Raw genomic sequence first — 20,000 nt, 5'->3', positions numbered from 1 at the left:
GACTGAACACACACACACACACACACACACTGATGTGTGCAAACTAACTACAAACAGCATGTGATTAGCAATTAGCGTGCTAATTACACAGGTGCAGCGGTCTGCTGCTGATCGTCTGTTTTTAATTATTAAATATTGTTCGTCTTTGAGATTTACTCTCCAGAGTTCCTTACTGTGACTTTTGTGTGATTTTGTTTCAGTTTGTTATGTTTTCAACAGATTAACAATAATATGTTGATGCTTCATGAAATAAAGAGAAATAAATCATGATTATGGTCATAAGATAAGAGAACCCATATTAGTCCCACTCATGAGGTTCTGATTAAATTGATGAGGTTCTGGTTAACGTGATGCGATTCTAGTGGTTCTTGATGAGGTTCTGGGGGTCCTTGTTGTGGTTCTGGTTACCTTGATGTGGTTCTAGTGGTACTTGATGAGGTTCTAGTGATTCTTGATGAGGTTCTGGTTACCTTGATGAAGTTCTATTGGTTCTTTATGAGGTTCTAGTGGTTCTTGACGAGGTTCTGGTCACCTTGATGTGGTTCTAGTGGTTCTTGATGAGGTTCTAGTGGTTCTTGGTGAAGTTCTGGTTACCTTGATGTGGTTCTGGTTACCTTGATGAGGTTCTAGTGGTTCTTTATGAGGTTCTAGTGGTTCTTGACGAGGTTCTGGTCACCTTGATGCGGTTCTGGTTACCTTGATGAGGTTCTAGTGGTTCTTGATGAGGTTCTGGTTACATTGATGATCTACTAGTGGTTCTTGGTGAGGTTCTAGTGGTTCTTGGTGAAGTTCTTGTTACCTTGATGCGGTTCTGGTTACCCTGATGAGGTTCTAGTGCTTCTTGATGAGGTTCTGGTTACATTGATGATCTTCTAGTGGTTCTTGGTGAGGTTCTAGTGGTTCTTGATGAGGTTCTGGTTACCTTGATGCAGTTCTAGTGTTCTTGATGAGGTTGTAGTGGTCATCGTTGAGGGGCTTGTTGAGTTTGTAGCTACCCAGTGTTTCACACACATTGACGAGACTGGCGCACCGCCCGTCTAATTTAGGCCACCATAGTCTCAATCTTCGCCCCAAAATTATTTTATCAAGGGAAATGGACTTAACTAGCGGCTCTAGTGATAGGCCTAAACAGGAGGGCAGCAGCGCGTATTATAAGGGGAAATCCTTGCGGCTTGTTTGGCTCATCAACGTTCTGTTTTCCCCCGTTGCCATGGCAAGGCGTCCCCCGCGCCTACCCCCCCTCAGCTGGCGAGTTTGACAGCGTGTATAGCCCCGTTCACATACGTCGCTACTCGCCCGTCGCTTTCACGCTGAATTCTACTCGCTGGCAAAAAAAATCACTGCCGCCGACGGCTAGTTCAAGCGGCAACTCTCTGTGGAACTCTCTGTTGACGTCAACTGTCTACTGACTACATTCTGATTGGTACTCGCTTCACTCGCATCGCAGAAAGTTAAACTTATTTTATCTCCGTCCCCGCCCACATTGCATCGCCTGTCCTGGCCACATTCCGCTAGAACACATTCACATTCATGGACGAGTGGCGACGTATGTGAACGAGGCTTTAGTCAAAACCAAAACACCAAGGAAGGCTGAGGAATATTCACCCACTTATATTCATAATAATGATAGTCATAATAAACTAATAGTTTAAAGGCTCAGCACTGTGTTTTAGTCATTTTTGTTTTCATCTTTTCTTGAATGCTTAAACTCCTCAACCCCATTTAGTATGTCAACATTTGGATCAGAACCAGCAGTTTGTAAGAAATTGGTCAGGAAACGTCATATTTTGGTTCTCAAAATTCACCAAATTGATGCATTAATCTTAATTAATCTCCCGGGGGGCATGCCCCCAAACCCCCTTGAGGATCGCGAGCCCCCCCCACCATAGTCTCCAAAAATCCTATGGGAAATACTGTAGCTACCCTTGATTAGATTCTAGCGTTGTTTGATGTTGTATTCTTCAGGTTTTTGGAGGTTCCGGTGTTGATCACAGCTTCATTTTCCTTCAGGAGGTAGTCAGGTTCTTGTTGAGGAAACCAAATGCGTCTGTCAGTGTGATTGTTCCTTTGTTTCAACCTCCACCCCTCTGGGACTGTCAGCAGATTAAAACAAACGCTCCTCTGGGATCAACAGCAGGAAACAGAAGCGTGTGTGTGAGCTGCCTGTCAATCACACACACTCTTCTGTTTCCACTTACACACACACAAACACACACACACACACACTCAGTGTGATGATGTTCGCTTCGATGACTCGTCTCCGACTCACTTTTATTTATTCATTTAACTTCCTCTGAATAATGAAGCAGCTTGTGTTTGTCTCTCTGTGTGTTCAATAATAAATCGTCGTGTCCATCAGACGAGCTTCAGGACTCGCAGCGCAGCGAGGCGGCACAGTGTGGCGGCGCAGCGAGGCGCTGCAAGACAGGAAGTCACTGTCAGCGGCATCATGTCTCAGCATCTCATAGTCCGCATTATAAACGGGACGCAGGGATCAAAGGTCACAACAATTAGAACCCAGGGTAACAACTGGAACCCACGGTTACAACTAGAACCCATGGTAACAACTGGAACCCGGGGTAACAACTAGAACACACTGTAACAACTGGAACCCACCGTAACAACGAGAACCCACCGTAACAACTAGAACCAATCATAACAACTCAAACCCACCATAACAACTGGAACCCACCGTAACAACTAGAACCCACCATAACAACTAGAACCCACCGTAACAACTAGAACCCACCATAACAACTAGAACTCACCATAACACCTGGAACCCACCGTAACAACTGGAACCCACCGTAACAACTAGAACCCACCATAACAACTAGAACCCACCATAACAACTGGAACCCACCGTAACAACTAGAACCCACCATAACAACTAGAACTCACCGTAACACCTGGAACCCACCGTAACAACTGGAACCCACCGTAACAACTAGAACCCACCGTAACAACTGGAACCCACCATAACAACTAGAACCCACTGTAACAACTGGAACCCACCATAACAACTAGAACCCACCATAACAACTGGAACCCACCATAACAACTAGAACCCACCATAACAACTAGAACTCACCGTAACACCTGGAACCCACCGTAACAACTGGAACCCACCGTAACAACTAGAACCCACCATAACAACTGGAACCCACCGTAACAACTAGAACCCACTGTAACAACTGGAACCCACCGTGACAACTAGAACCCACCATAACAACTGGAACCCACCATAACAACTAGAACCCACTGTAACAACTAGAACTCACCGTAACACCTGGAACCCACCGTAACAACTGGAACCCACCGTAACAACTAGAACCCACCATAACAACTGGAACCCACCGTAACAACTAGAACCCACCATAACAACTAGAACCCACCATAACAACTGGAACCCACCGTAACAACTAGAACCCACCATAACAACTGGAACTCACCGTAACACCTGGAACCCACCGTAACAACTGGAACCCACCGTAACAACTAGAACCCACCATAACAACTGGAACCCACCATAACAACTAGAACCCACTGTAACAACTGGAACCCACCGTGACAACTAGAACCCACCATAACAACTGGAACCCACCATAACAACTAGAACCCACTGTAACAACTGGAACCCACCGTGACAACTAGAACCCACCATAATAACTGGAACCCACCGTAACAACTAGAACCCACCATAACAACTGGAACCCACCGTAACAACGAGAACCCATGGTAACGTGGTCTCCATGGTAACGTGGGCCCAGATAAAGGACGGAGCTGGGAGGTAGAAGCTTGTATGTCTCCGTGTTGTTAACAGCCATTAAAGTGCTGCGGACGTTAATATCACATGAATCTTTCTCTCTTTTCTCTTTTCACCTCAGATTTTCACGCTTCGCTCCTTCAGCCAACCTTTTACTGTATTTATATTTATATCCTTCATTCGTATCGCAGTCCGAAATCTGTTTCTGTCTGACTTCACCTTCGTCTTCATCATCTTCACCTTCACCTTCTTCTTCTTCTTCGTCTTTAGTTGCAGTGTTTGTCTGGTATCAGCTCCCAGCAGCCTGATGATCAATGGGATCAATACATTGTCTCCACCACAAACTGTTCACATTCAGAATTAAAGCTGCGTTCAGAATGACCAAATAGTTTTCATTTGGAGGAAATGTGTTAATAAATGTAATGAATGCAGCTTGAAGCAAAAGTATGTTTTATTATTATACATGTTTTATTATTTTACATGTATTTATTATTATTGTATAATAATGTAGAAAATAAATAAATGAACAAGCAAAAAGTATCATGACTGCAAAAGACAAGTACTATTGTTCAAACGTTAAAATAGAGTATGAATATATGTATGTATATATGTGTGTGTGTGTATATATACATATATATATATGTGTATATATAGCATTAGTGCATGTAGGGGGGCTAATGGGATGTAGATTTTACAATCAGGGTGAAGTCTGAGAAAACAAAAGAGGAACATGTAGAATGAGACTATGATTAATGTAAAAACTGGAACATAAACGGTTTAATTGATGAAGTAAAATTTATTTTGAAGTGACACTGATGAGGAGAGAGAGACAGGCAAGAGACAGAGAGAGAGAGACGGATTACTAAATCAATGGCAACATTTAAAAAGGCTGAAAATGTCCTGTTTTCAAGAGGAGCAGCTGTGTGTGTGTGTGTGTTTGTGTGTGTGTTTGTATGTGTGTCTGTGTATTTGTGTGTGTGTATATATGTGTATATCTGTTTATTGGTGTGTGTGTGTGTGTCAGCAGCAGTCATGTTGGATCCTGTCTCCGTCACATCGTGTTCCCAGAGAGACGATGAGACAGTTTATGATTTTAAACATTTTAACACAAAACTTTTGTAATTAATCATTTTATGATGAGTTACATTTGTCTTTTTGTTAAAGTTGTTAATCCAAACAATCCGTCCCAACATCCGATCAAATCTACGAACTCGTCTCCAGAACCAACGTTAGCTTTAGAAGACAAAACCAATGTTGGCTTTAGACGACAAAACCAACAATAGCTTAAAACGACAACGTTAGCTTTAGACAACAAAACCAACGTTAGGTTTAGACGACAAAACCAACATTAGCTTTAGAGGACAGAACCAACGTTAGCTTTAGACGACAAAACCAACGTTAGTTTTAGACAACAAAACCAACGTTAGGTTTAGATGACAAAACCAACGTTAGCTTTAGACGACAAAACCAAGGTTAGCTTTAGATGACAAAACCAACGTTAGCTTCAGAAGACAAAACCAACGTTGGCTTTAGACGACAAAACCAACAATAGCTTAAAACGACAACGTTAGCTTTAGACAACAAAACCAAGGTTAGCTTTAGACGACAAAACCAACGTTAGGTTTAGACAACAAAACCAACGTTAGCTTTAGACGACAAAACCAACGTTAGCTTTAGATGACAAAACCAACGTTAGCTTTAGACAACAAACCAACGTTAGCTTTAGACGACAAAACCAACGTTAGCTTTAGACGACAAAACCAATGTTAGCTTTTGACGACAAAACCAACGTTAGCTTTTGACGACAACCCAAATACAATCATCTTCAAACAGGAAGTTGACCTTTTACTTCCTGAAGGTTGTAGTTTGTAGTTCTTTAACATTTTGATGGAAAAATACCTGATGACATCATGAAAAGGGTGCTCTGTCTCCGTGTCTGATTTTAATGTCAGCCCAAAAATTATGGGATGGAACTACGGTGACTACACACACACACACACACACACACACACACTCAGGGGAATGGTAGGATTTTATGTGATAGCGTTCACTCTCCCCTCGGGGATTATGGGTAATAGGATCCACCTCAATCCCCTCCTATCATCCCCTCCCCTTAACCCCCGACCCCCATTGTTACAGCGGAAATGTCTGTGTGTGCATGTGAGTGTGTGTTCCCCACAGACCGTTTAGCTCAATGTCTCTCTTTTATCGTACAATTGAGGTGGAGAAACTCACAAGTGCCTCTATTGTGTCCTGCTAAAAGCCTGCTGTGTGTGTGTGTGTGTGTGTGTGTGTGTGTGTGTGTGTGTGTGTGTGTGTGTGAGGCTCAATAACAGGAAGAGAGAAGTTTTCTACACACACTCACACTCACACACACACACAGATGAAACATGACAAAGAACAGGAAAGGTATTGTTCATTGGCTGTAGAAAAACACCTGGAAACACAGACAAACACTCTCTCTCTCTCTTTCTCTCTCTCTCTCTCTCTCTCTCTCTCTCTCTCTCTCTTTCTCACACACACACACACACACACACACAGGTTTTGTCAGGAGAAATTGCTCCTTCCTGCTCTCATCTATCATTCTCTCTCTGAGTGGATCACTGTCTGTCATCTTGAAATACAGCACTTAGATTGGCCACTACAAAGACAGAGTGTGTGTGTGTGTGTGTGTGTGTGTGTGTGTGTGTGTGTGTGTGTGTGTGTGTGTGTGTGTGTGTGTGTGTGTGTGTGTGTGTGTGTGTGTGTGTGTGTGTGTGAGTGAGTAAGCGTGCTCAGTTCGAGGCTTCCTTTAATCTCCCTCTGTCACCCTCCTCTCTTCTTTGTGTCTGAGCCAACATCCTCACTTTCTCCATTTCCTGTCTACTAAATAAGTGATGAGTCGACGCTGAATTAAAAACATCGTCACATGACATCATCACCTGACGGCATTGATCACAACATTTAATGACTCTCTTATCTCATAAATATAAATGTATTCTTCCATTCTTATTAAAGGTAAATCAAACTGTGAAAAGCATTCAGTCAATATTCCATCAATAACCAATAGTCTGGTACTAAGTTAGCATGTTAGCATCAACAGTGCAGTCGTATACATAGTATGCTAATGAGTACGCCAGTATAAATACTACATTCATATGATTAGTATGTTAGCATAAATCGTATGCTAGTGTTAGTACAAATAGTATTAGTATAAATAGTATTAGTATAAATATTATTAGTGTAAATATACAGATAAGTATAAATAGTATGTTAGTATAAAAAGTATTAGTATAAATTGTATAAATAGTATGTTAGTACAAATAATATGTACGTATAAATAGTATGCTCGTATAAATAGTATGCTCGTATAAATAGTATTAGTATAAATTCTATTAGTATACATAGTACGGTAATATAAATATTATTAGTATAAATAGTATGCTAGTTTGCTCCTATGGATAATATGTCATCCTGTAGAGTACGGTATGATGTCATCCTCCCCTCCTGATTGGTCCTCTGTTTCTGAACATTCCTAATTGAATGAAGCTGGTTTCTCTGACGTAAATTGAAACTCGCCGTCTCCTTTTCCTTCGCCATGTGATCCTTTATTGAGATACCAGGAGTATGCCATGTGATCCTTTATTGAGATACCAGGAGTATGTCATGTGATCCTTTATTGAGATACCAGGAGTATGTCATGTGATCCTTTATTGAGATACCAGGAGGATGTCATGTGATCTTTACTGAGATACCAGGAGGATGTCATGTGTTCCTTTATTGAGTTACCAGGAGTATGTCATGTGATCTTTATTGAGATACCAGGAGTATGTCATGTGATTTATATTGAGATACCAGGAGTATGTCATGTGATCCTTTATTGAGATACCAGGAGTATGCCATGTGATCCTTTATTGAGATACCAGGGGCCTCATGTACTAAGAATTGCGTGGATTTCCTACTGAAAAATGGCGTACGCTAGAATCCAGAAACTGTCCTACGCACAAAAAAAATCAGATGTATCAAAGTGTGCGTACACATGGATCCAAGCACTTTTCCTTTGTACATCCCAATCAACGTGGAATTAAGCGCACATGTGGAAGTGCTAAACTCCTCCCTGTCCACGCCTCCATTTAAATATGCAAATGAATTTAAATAGGGCCTGCACCGGGGATTCCCCTCTCTGCACCATCAGATCTACAAAATGAAAAAGGGAAGAAGCGCAACTTCACCGAGTCTGAGCTCGAAACGCTCTTAAACGAAGTCGAGACTCGAAGACCAGTATTATTTGGTAGCCTCTCATCAGGCATTAACACACAAAAAAAGAAATGTGAGTGGGAGCGTGTGTGTGAGGCAGTGAACGCTGTGGGGTCGGAGCAGCGCACACTCCCTGAAATAAAAAAGAAATGGTCCGACGTGAAGGTGGAGGTGAAGCGGAGGATTTCGGCCCACCGCCGAAGCGTGACCGCAACGGGCGGGGGGACAGGAGGATATTAATATATTATATATTATATTATCATATATATTAATGACTGCAGAAGTGCGCCGTGGCTACTGCAGTGTGACATTTCCAACTTTACGCACGCGTTTATCGACACAAATACTGAACACAAGGAGACAATAAAGGGCTTGTTAGATAGCTCTGCCGCTCTATTTTCACCAGGGGAAAACAAATGCACATATTTGAATGCACGTGCCCAAATGGGCATCGTCCTGGTTTACATTCGGGGCGCAATTAAACGGATACATTTACTCACCGAGAAGCCACCCATCGCGCACCGTGCCAGCCTCCAGCCTGTTACCAACCATGCTATTAGTAAGAATGAACGAGCGTTGAACCAGGCCACCTTGCCACGATGTTGGTGAGCTGCATTTGTGCATCACATATTATTTGAACATTTATTGAATGAAAATGTTTCCTGTTGACAAAAACAAATTCATCCTGTGATGGCGCTTTTATAGCAACATGTGTGCAGTCAATAGCTCCGATTACATTAGGGAAACCGGCTCTTGCTGCAAATTGCGCTTTAATGTTGGCCTGTTCAACAGCATTGTATGGGAATTTGATGTACCTGGATGACATTCTGATCCCGTCCCACACAGCTGGCATGGCTCGGCTCAGAGTGGACTGGCACACTCCTGACCGGTCGGCCAGTTCCCTCTGGAAGGCTCCTGTTGCCAGAAACCCCAGAGTGGTCAGCACCTGTGTGGGCACGGACAACCCCTGGCTCCTGGCTGTGTTTCTTTCTAGGGCCGGCCGCAGCTCTGCGCACAGCTCCAGTAACACTGGCCTCGGCAACCTTAAACGACTCATGAGCCAGTTGTCGTCATTTGCTAACATCCTCCCGTTCTCTAAACACCCTCTCACGTCTGATGTTACCGTTTGCGATGTCTTCTAACAAGGCCAAGGCTGCCATTGTTAATGCCATTTTTTCATCACTTTGTGCATGCTTTTATATTCATCCATATGATTTCAAACACGTGTGTGTTAATTGCCCATTAATGTGTCTCTGATGTGCACATTACTCTGAGGACTAATTGTTTTCACATAATTAACAGTTTCCCAGCATCACCTCAGAGTGTCGCCAAAGGAACAATAGCTGTAGAAACGTGCGTACGCCAGCCATGAAGCTGCCGTGGGACACCGCACATTTCCACGCTCATTTCACTTTTGATACATCTGAACGTTGGTGTGGAAAATTACGTACGCCATGTTTTTGTGCGTACGCAACATTGATACATGAGGCCCCTGGAGTATGTCATGTGATCCTTTATTGAGATACCAGGAGTATGTCATCACACATCTGACCTTTAAAGATCTCCGTTCCTCATCACCTGTTTATTTGTCAGATCCGATGCACGGCCCGCGGCATCTCCAGGTCGTCGACCTTCAGTCCAAACAGGTGACACTTCGATGGGAGCCGTTCGGATACAACGTGACCCGCTGCTACAGCTACAACCTGACTGTGCAGTACCGCTACAGACCTGCAGGCGCCCCCAGCAGGTAAGGGTAAACACGGGGGGGGGCACTAGGTAAACCCAGGGGGGCCAGTTGGTAAACACGGGGGGGGGGGCACTAGGTAAACCCAGGGGGGCCAGTTGGTAAACACGGGGGGGGGGGGGGCACTAGGTAAACACAGGGGAGCCAGTTGGTTAACACGGGGGGGGGGGGGGGCACTAGGTAAACACAGGGGGGCCAGTTGGTTAACACGGGGGGGGGGGGGGGGCACTAGGTAAACCCAGGGGGGCCAGTTGGTTAACACGGGGGGGGGGCACTAGGTAAACCCAGGGGGGCCAGTTGGTAAACACGGGGGGGGGGGCACTAGGTAAACACAGGGGAGCCAGTTGGTAAACACAGGGGGGCCAGTTGGTAAACACGTGGGGGGGCACTAGGTAAACCCAGGGGGGCCAGTTGGTTAACACGGGGGGGGGGGGGGGGGCACTAGGTAAACACAGGGGGGCCAGTTGGTTAACACGGGGGGGGGGGGCACTAGGTAAACCCAGGGGGGCCAGTTGGTAAACACGGGGGGGGGGCACTAGGTAAACACAGGGGGGCCAGTTGGTAAACACGGGGGGGGGGACACTAGGTAAACACAGGGGGGCCAGTTGGTAAACACGTGGGGGGGCACTAGGTAAACCCAGGTGGGCCAGTTGGTAAACACGTGGGGGGGGGGGCACTAGGTAAACCCAGGGGGGCCAGTTGGTAAACACGTGGGGGGGGGGGGGCACTAGGTAAACACAGGGGGGCCAGTTGGTAAACACGGGGAGGGGGGCACTAGGTAACATAAGGGCTAGGCCCTTGTGTTACCTAGGTAATGGCCAGGTATTTAAGCCCCTGGTCTTCCTGCAGGGACCCGGGGAAGGAGGAGGTCCGGGAGCAGGTCCGGGAGGACGTGGTCTACGACTCCCTGAGCTCGGTGCCTCAGCACGTCGTCCGGAACCTTCCACCGTTCACCAACGTCAGCCTGAGACTCGTCCTCAACAACCCTGAGGGACGCAAGGAGAGCGAGGAGCTGCTGGTGCTGACAGACGAGGACGGTATGGACCTCAGCGTAGACCTGATCCTCTGTGGTGTTGAAGAGGTCTTAACAGTTGCGTGTCTCCGTCCTAGTTCCGGGAGCCGTCCCCGTGGACTCGATCCTCGGAAGCAGCTACGAGCAGCAGATCAGTGTGAGCTGGATGGAACCGCTGCAGACGTACGGCCTCATCCGCCAGTACGAGGTAATCCGGCCCACCAGGACCGCAACACACCAGGGTCTGGTCCACCACGAGTCCTCCATATCTCATATATATAGAGAGATTTAAATTATAAATATATATTTAATTTTATACTATTATACTATATAGTTATAATTTCATATATTACATGTATTTGATCTATTTATACGATTACCATGCGCGTATTATCAGTTGAGAATATATTTGAAGTTCAAAATTTCTTTTGGTTTTGAAATTGGTCCAAAAGTAAAATGATAACGATACAATGTAGCATAAATCAATTAAACATGTCTTTAAAATGTTAATTTAAACCAAATTCAGATTTCTTGTCAAGACTCTTGTCATTACCCATAACCCCCTGGGTCTCCTTCACAGATCTTCTACAAAGCCCTGAGCTCCTTCGACACTGACTTCGACTTGTCCAATCAGAGCGGCAAGGTGCTCAAAGCGGCCAATGAGACGAGACATGTTTTCACCGGCCTCTACCCCGGCTCCACCTACTCCTTCACAATAAGAGCCTCCACCGTCAAAGGCTTCGGCCCGCCGGTCGTCACTCAGTTCACCACCAAGATCTCAGGTAGGCGACCGACGGACTACAGAGGGACTCATTGGGGATCACTAACAGGGTCCACCAGGGACAGCCTCATAAATAGTCCTGACTAGTTAGCACTCAGCTCATAGATATCGCCAAAGGGGTCCTTCAGGGACAGGATCAGACCCTGATCAATACAGAGCCTCTGTTTGATGTGACTGGATGGATCAGATCCTAGTCCTGGTCTTGGTTTTGGTATTATGATTATGATCAGCTCCTGATAATGATACTGGTCCTGGTCCAGATCCTGACCCTGATCCAAGTCCTTGTCATGGTCCTGATTATGAACCTGGTCCTGTTTGTGATCATAGTCTTTGTCCTGGTCCTGGTCCTTGTCCTGGTCTGGGTCTTGATCCTGTCCATGATTCTGGTCCTGGTCCTGGTCTTGGTCTTGGTCCTGGTCCTTGTCCTGGTCTGGGTCCTGGTCTTGTTCTTGTTCTTGGTCCTGGTCCTGTTTGTGATCCTGGTCCTGGTCTTGGTCTTCTTGTGGTCCTGGTCCTTGGTTGAACATGTTCTAACTCTGACTTCCTCCTCAGCTCCTCTGATGCCTGGATACGATCAGGAGTCTCCTCTGAACCAGACCGACTCCACCGTCACGGTTCTACTGAGACCAGCACAGAGCCGAGGAGCTCCAGTCAGGTACTCAAATATCTTTCAAAAGTAGATAAATCTTTTCTGGTAAGTCCCTGTTGCCGGGGCCCAGAGGGAGGCAGTATCCTCGGTAACAGTCGTCATGTCAACAGCTGTAAACTCTCCGTCGTCGGGCAGTAACGATTAACAGGATAATCAGAGGCTGCTGCTAACGCCGAGGATTAACAGGAGATTATCAGCTAATGTGTCAATCACACACACACACACACACACACACACAGCTGACAGGAAACACAAATATGCTTCGGTTCATCTCTTATTATTAACTGACAGTTACAATAAACATAATGAGGTAAAATCTCACTAATCATCAAATCATTTGACATCAAGTCAAAACCACCAGACAGCTTTCTGGTTTGTGTTTGGACCCCTGAAGACCGGACGAAACTGGCGTGGACCAAAATAAGACCTTGTCCCAGCAGAAGAATAAATAAATAAAAAAGTACTGTAATGAAGTATAGACCTGAATGATAATAAGGTGCAGCTCATGTTAACAACATGATATCTTGCTGGTACTTTAATGTGTACTAACATATCTTCATATACTCTGTTGAAGTAGAAAGTATATATACTGTACTTAATAATAAGTATACTGTACTTAATAATTAAGTACAGTAGATGAGTAAAGGTACTTAGTTACTTTGTAGAAGATGTTGTACTTTAAAAGTGGGCAGATAAAATAGAAATAAAATGGACCTAAGATGGAGCCTTGTGGGACCCAAAAAGACAGAACGTGTCCCTCATAATGAATATGATGAAGAACGATTGTTAACTAGCGTGAATCTGCCTCGTGATGTCACGGCGTCTTCTTTACCATGTTTCTTCGGGAGGATGTGATCCGAAGAACGCAACATCACCGTCCTGCAACATCACACACATGCAAGTCCACGTTCCTGATGGATGCCTGCGTGGACTTGAGCTCCGACCTTGCATTTAGCTTGACCCCCGCGCTGAGCTCTGACCCCACATGAACACGTGTCCTCGCATCGCAAACGCCTGGACGTTTGCTCACTGGAGCTCTTTCCGTCTAAAGTTCCCGTCAAACGTGATGGTTCAACTAGACCACGTCCACATTCCTATCAGATCAACTGGCTCAACTGGCAGCTGGCGGGGTGTTCAGGCGCCATAGGAGAACCGAGCATCGGCGTAAAACACATGAAAACAGTAAAATGTATCATTTCAAGTAAATCGAGATTTATGTTTTTCTTTTCATGCAACAAGAATGGAGACGAAAAGAGAGTGTGTGTGAGTGTGTGAGAGAGAGACACTGTGTGTGTGTGTGTGTGTGTGGAGATGTGCAGTGTGTTAATTGACATGATGGGTATGTTAAATCCATCAGATTGAACAGATGCTGCTCCGAGATACGATTTCATCTTTGTGTGTTTATATTTAACTTTGCTTTTGTGTCTTCTGACACCAGAGTGTGTGTGTGTGTGTGTGTGTGTATGTGTGTGTGTGTGTGTGTGTGTGTGTGTGTGTGTGTGTGTGTGTGTGTGTGTGTGTGTGTTTGTGTGTGTGTGTGTGTGTGTGTGTGTCGGCCCTCAGGCTCACCAAAACACACACGCACACACACTTGTGTATAAGAAGCTTGGATTGCAGGACAAAAGGTGTTGCCGTGAGCGACCTGCAGCTGTAATCAGATTACTGTCACACACACTCACACACATACATACAACGATACAAGCGAAGAGATGTGATTGTTGACGGTTCGTCAAAGACAAAAGAAGAAGAGAGATGAAGAGGGAGAGTGAGGGGGAGGAGAGAAAAGATGAGGTGTGTGTGTGTGTGTGTGCTACAGTGTGTTGAAGTGTGTGTTACAGTGTGTGTATGTGTGTGTGTATGTGATACAGTGTGTGTGTGTGTGTGTGTGTGTGTGTGTGTGTGTGTGATACAGTGTGTTGCAGTGTGTGTGTGATATATGACTGCTGTCCTGAATCTTGTTCCAGTCAAAGTACAACTATTGTTCCCAACGTTTCCTTCGGGACACAAATGCTGAACCAGCAAACTGTCCTTCATAGAGTCAAGGTAGAGGTTTCATAGAGTCTCTAGAGGTTTCATAGAGTCTCTAAAGGTTTCATAGAGTCAAGGTAGAGGTTTCATTGAGTCTCTAGAGGTTTCATAGAGTCTCTAGAGGTTTCATAGAGTCAAGGTAGAGGTTTCATAGAGTCTCTAGAGGTTTCATAGAGTCTCTAGAGGTTTCATAGAGTCGAGGTAGAGGTTTCATAGAGTCTCTAGAGGTTACAAAGAGTCTCTAGAGGTTTCATAGAGTCGAGGTAGAGGTTTCATAGAGTCTCTAGAGGTTTCATAGAGTCTCTAAAGGTTTCATAGAGTCTCTAGAGGTTACATAGAGTCTCTAGAGGTTTCATAGAGTCGAGGTAGAGGTTTCATAGAGTCTCTAGAGGTTTCATAGAGTCTCTAGAGGTTACATAGAGTCTCTAGAGGTTTCATAGAGTCTAAAGGTTTCATAGAGTCGAGGTAGAGGTTTCATAGAGTGTCTCGAGGTTTCATAGAGTCTCTAAAGGTTTCATAGAGTCTCTAGAGGTTACATAGATTCTCTAGAGGTTTCATAGAGTCTAAAGGTTTCATATAGTCGAGGTAGAGGTTTCATTGAGTCTCTAGAGGTTACATAGAGTCTCTAGAGGTTTCATAGAGTCGAGGTAGAGGTTTCATAGAGTCTCTAGAGGTTACATAGAGTCTCTAGAGGTTTCATAGAGTCTAAAGGTTTCATAGAGTCGAGGTAGAGGTTTCATAGAGTCTCTAGAGGTTTTATAGAGTCTCTAGAGGTTTCATAGAGTCAAGGTAGAGGTTTCATAGAGTCTCTAGAGGTTTCATAGAGTCAAGGTAGAGGTTTCATAGTCTCTAGAGGTTACATAGAGTCTCTAGAGGTTTCATAGAGTCGAGGTAGAGGTTTCATAGAGTCTCTAGAGGTTTCATAGAGTCTCTAAAGGTTTCATAGAGTCTCTAGAGGTTACATAGAGTCTCTAGAGGTTTCATAGAGTCTAAAGGTTTCATAGAGTCGAGGTAGAGGTTTCATAGAGTCTCTAGAGGTTTTATAGAGTCTCTAGAGGTTTCATAGAGTCAAGGTAGAGGTTTCATAGAGTCGAGGTAGAGGTTTCATAGAGTCTCTAGAGGTTTCATAGAGTTTCTAGAGGTTTCATAGAGTCGAGGTAGAGGTTTCATAGAGTCGAGGTAGAGGTTTCATAGAGTCAAGGTAGAGGTTTCATAGAGTCTCTAGAGGTTTCATAGAGTCGAGGTAGAGGTTTCATAGAGTCGAGGTAGAGGTTTCATAGAGTCAAGGTAGAGGTTTCATAGAGTCTCTAGAGGTTTCATAGAGTCGAGGTAGAGGTTTCATAGAGTCTCTAGAGGTTTCATAGAGTCAAGGTAGAGGTTTCATAGTCTCTAGAGGTTTCATAGAGTCTCTAGAGGTTTTATAGAGTCGAGGTAGAGGTTTCATAGAGTCTCTAGAGGTTTCATAGTCTTTAGAGGTTTCATAGAGTCGAGGTAGAGGTTTCATAGAATCTCTAGAGGTTACATAGATTCTCTATAGGTTTCATAGAGTCGAGGTAGAGGTTTCATAGAGTCGAGGTAGAGGTTTCATAGAATCTCTAGAGGTTTCATAGATTCTCTAGAGGTTTCATAGAGTCGAGGTAGAGGTTTCATAGAGTCTCTAGAGGTTTCATCGAGTCGAGGTAGAGGTTTCATAGAGTCTAGAGATTTCATAGAGTCGAGGTAGAGGTGTCATAATCTCTAGAGGTTTCATAGAGTCTCTAGAGGTTTCATAGAGTCAAGGTAGAGGTTTCATAATCTCTAGAGGTTTCATAGAGTCTCTAGAGGTTTCATAGAGTCAAGGTAGAGGTTTCATAATCTCTAGAGGTTTCATAGAGTCTCTAGAGGTTTCATAGAGTCAAGGTAGAGGTTTCATAATCTCTAGAGGTTTCATAGAGTCGAGGTAGAGGTTTCATAGAGTCTCTAGAGGTTTCATAGAGTCTCTATGAAACGGTCGGTAGAGTTTCTGTTCTTAGTATTGTAAAGTCTTTCTTGAACCTTTAGCGTTGACAGTTTTCAAAGTGTGTTTTCAGTCTAGAATTGAGTCCATGTCTGGTCCATCAGGTCAGTCTTGTTTTATGTTGTATAGAATTTAAGGTTTTGTGGAGTTTTAGATGTTTCTGTTGAGTCAAGGTCGTTTTTCAGAGCCAGTAGAATTACGTACATTTCTCAAGAGTTTCAGTCTTCTTCTGAAACCATAATGAAGCTTTAAATCAAATATAAATGTAAATCTCACAACAGTTATTTTCATCTTAATAATTTAACAAACTGTTTCATTACTTTCATTTCAAACTCTTTCCATGATTCTTTATGTCCTTTACACACATGTAGGATTTATTACAGGCAGGATGAATGAATCCCCAGTTTAATGTCAACTGTTATAAAGTTACAGCCTCCACATGCAGAGAGTTAATAAAGATGAGCGAAGAGTGATGGGGAGGCCGAGCTGACCTTTCTGTGCAGCTGAATAATGAACCTGCAGCTTTATGACTCACTGTCACCCTAAAAACTCTTCAACGGGCTCAATCCTACATTCAGATCCTCATTGCTACCAACTTTCAGACACCATGATGGAATTATTATTGTCTCTTATCATTTTCATGTACAATTAAACATTATTTATTCAATATTATTTCATCGTGTGTTAACAGTAAAATAACTCTTAGCTAACGTTTAATTGTCTACCATTCATTAAGGATTGTTATTATAAAGTGAAACTGGAGGAATTACAACCTGCCCGTCTGTATGTCTACCTGTCTGTCTGCAGTAAGTACCAGGTGGTGGTGGAGGAGGAGCGCCCCCGCAGACAGAGGAGAGGTACTGCAGAGATCCTACGCTGTTATCCGGTCCCCATTCACTTCCAGAACGCCACGTTGCTCAACTCTCAGTATTACTTCAGTGCCGAGCTGCCGATGAGTGACCTGAGAGCCCCGATGCCCTTCTGTGTCGGTGAGTCCCGATAACAGTTAGCTCGTTAGTTAGTTCTTAGTTACTGATGCCCTTCTGTGTCGGTGAGTCCCGATAACAGTTAGCTCGTTAGTTAGTTCTTAGTTACTGATGCCCTTCTGTGTCGGTGAGTCCCGATAACAGTTAGCTCGTTAGTAAGTTCTTAGTTACTGATGCCCTTCTGTGTCGGTGAGTCCCGATAACAGTTAGCTCGTTAGTTAGTTCTTAGTTACTGATGCCCTTCTGTGTCGGTGAGTCCCGATAACAGTTAGCTCGTTAGTTAGTTCTTAGTTACTGATGCCCTTCTGTGTCGGTGAGTCCCCATAACAGTTAGCTCGTTAGTTAGTTCTTAGTTACTGATGCCCTTCTGTGTCGGTGAGTCCCCATAACAGTTAGCTCGTTAGTTAGCTCGTTAGTTAGTTCTTAGTTACTGATGCCCTTCTGTGTCGGTGAGTCCAGATAACAGTTAGCTCGTTAGTTAGCTCGTTAGTTAGTTCTTAGTTACTGATGCCCTTCTGTGTCGGTGAGTCCCGATAACAGTTAGCTCGTTAGTAAGTTCTTAGTTACTGATGCGCTTCTGTGTCGGTGAGTCCCGATAACAGTTAGCTCGTTAGTTAGTTCTTAGTTACCGATGCCCTTCTGTTTCGGTGAGTCTCGATAATAGTTAGCTCGTTAGTTAGTTCTTAGTTACCGATGCCCTTCTGTGTCGGTGAGTCCCGATAACAGTTAGCTCGTTAGTTAGTTCTTAGTTAGTTACTGGTGCCCTTCTGTGTAGGTCAGTCCTGATAATAGTTAGCTCATTAGTTAGCTCGTTAGTTATTTCTTAGTTACCGATGCCCTTCTGTGTCCTGAGTCCCGATAATAGTTCGCTCGTTAGTTAGTTCTTAGTTACCGATGCCCTTCTGTGTCCTGAGTCCCGATAATAGTTCGCCCGTTAGTTAGTTCTTAGTTACCAATGCCCTTCTGTGTCGGTGAGTCCTGATAGTAGTTAGCTCGTTAGTTTGCTTGTTAGTTAGTTTTTATTTAGTTACTGATACCCTTCTGTGTCGGTGAGTCCCGATAATAGTTAGCTCATTAGTTAGTTCTTAGTTACTGATGTGCTTCTGTGTCAGTGAGTCCTGATAATAGTTAGCTCGTTAGTTAGTTCTTAGTTACGATGCCCTTCTGTGTCAGTGAGTCCTGATAGTAGTTAGCCCGTTAGTCTGCTCATTAGTTAGTTTTTATATAGTTACCGATGCCCTTCTGTGTCGGTGAGTCCCGATAATAGTTAGCTCGTTAGTTAGCTTGTTAGTTAGTTCTTAGTTACCGATGCCCTTCTGTGTCGGTGAGTCCCGATAATAGTTAGCTCGTTAGTTAGCTCGTTAGTTAGTCCTTAGTTACCAATGCCCTTCTGTGTCGGTCAGTCCTGATAATAGTAAGCTTGTTACTTAGCTCGTTAGTTAGTTCTTAGTTACCAATGCCCTTCTGTGTCGGTCAGTCCTGATAATAGTTAGCTGGTTAGTTAGTTCTTAGTTACCGATGCCCTTCTGTGTCGGTGAGTCTCGATAATAGTAAGCTCGTGACTTAGCTCGTTAGTTTGTCCTTAGTTACCGATGCCCTTCTGTGTCAGTCAGTCCTGATAACAGTTAGCTCGTTAGTTAGTTCTTAGTTACCGATGCCCTTCTGTGTCAGTCAGTCCCGATAACAGTTAGCTCGTTAGTAAGCTAGCTCGTTAGTTAGCTAGCTAGTTAGTTAGTTAGTCAGCTTCTAGTTAGGTCGGTCTTACTTAGTGTTAAGGAGTGTGCTGTTGTGAGTAGCACAGTGAACATGAACCTGCTTAACTGTTAACCTGATAACGTGATAACCTGTTTACCTGTTAACTTGTTTACCTGTTTACCTGTACAGGTGACAACAGGACCTACAGTGGCTACTGGAACGCTCCTCTGCTGCCTCATAAGAGTTATGGGATCTACTATCAGGCTGTCAGCACAGCTAATGGGGTGAGTTCACCTGGACACATCACACCTGGACCCCAACAGACCTGAACCCCAACACACCTGGACCCCATCACAACTGGTGTTTGACATGTCCTCAACCCTGAAACTTGTTTCCGTTCTTTAAGTGTAAATGCCAACGTCAGTCCTGCAAAGACAGGAAGTAAACTGTTGCCATGGAGTTGTGTAGTTATGTCTTATGGAGTGTGGGGTCTGGTCTGGTTTAGAGGGGGTCTGGTTTAGAAGGGGTCTGATTTAGAAGGAGTCTGGTTTAGAGGGGGGTCTGGTTTAGAGGGTGTCTGGTTAAGAAGGGGTCTGGTTTAGAGGGCGTCTGGTTTAGAGGAAGTCTGGTTTAGAGGGGGTCTGATTTAGAAGGGGGTCTGGTTTAGAGGGGGTCTGATTTAGAAGGGGTCTGGTTTAGAGGGGGTCTGGTTTAGAAGGGGTCTGATTTAGAGGGGGTCTGGTTTAGAGGGGGTCTGGTTTAGAAGGCGTCTGGTTTAGAGGGGGTCTGTTTTAGAGGAGGTTTGGTTGAGAGGGGGTCTGGTTTAGAGGAGGTCTGGTTTAGAAGGGGTCTGGTTTAGAGGGGGTCTGGTTTAGAGGAGGTCTGGTTTAGAGGAGGTCTGGTTGAGAAGGGGTCTGGTTTAGAGGGGGTCTGGTTTAGAGGAGGTCTTGTTTAGAAGGGGTCTGGTTGAGAGGAGGTTTGGTTTAGAGGGGGTCTGGTTTAGAGGAGGTTTGGTTGAGAGGGGGTCTGGTTTAGAGGAGGTTTGGTTGAGAGGGGGTCTGGTTTAGAGGAGGTCTGGTTTAGAGGGGGTCTGGTTTAGAGGAGGTC

The 20,000-nt window shown here is 44.4% G+C and overlaps 1 protein-coding gene across 8 annotated transcripts in view; it reads left to right on the top strand.

Annotated features, from left to right (window-relative positions):
• The window catches only part of LOC311028576 (receptor-type tyrosine-protein phosphatase mu-like), a 105,620-nt gene that overhangs the window by 44,634 nt on the left and 40,986 nt on the right, over positions 1-20,000 (top strand). For 6 of the 8 annotated variants that reach the window (XM_084033231.1, XM_084033232.1, XM_084033230.1 and 3 more), the window contains exons 10-16: positions 9,596-9,749; positions 10,593-10,783; positions 10,857-10,966; positions 11,339-11,540; positions 12,092-12,194; positions 17,020-17,201; positions 19,083-19,177. In XM_084033231.1, the coding sequence (XP_083889357.1) occupies positions 9,596-9,749; positions 10,593-10,783; positions 10,857-10,966; positions 11,339-11,540; positions 12,092-12,194; positions 17,020-17,201; positions 19,083-19,177 (1,037 nt within the window). The remainder of the gene's footprint in view (positions 1-9,595; positions 9,750-10,592; positions 10,784-10,856; positions 10,967-11,338; positions 11,541-12,091; positions 12,195-17,019; positions 17,202-19,082; positions 19,178-20,000) is intronic. The other 2 variants (XM_084033229.1, XM_084033226.1) reach the window with 1 other exon arrangement.

Source organism: Eutrigla gurnardus (assembly GCF_963514095.1).
Source record: "Eutrigla gurnardus genome assembly, chromosome: 18".
In the NCBI taxonomy this organism is placed as follows: domain Eukaryota; kingdom Metazoa; phylum Chordata; class Actinopteri; order Perciformes; family Triglidae; genus Eutrigla; species Eutrigla gurnardus.
The sequence above is the reverse complement of the archived record's forward strand: the minus strand, read 5'-3'. Positions and strand labels throughout refer to the sequence as shown.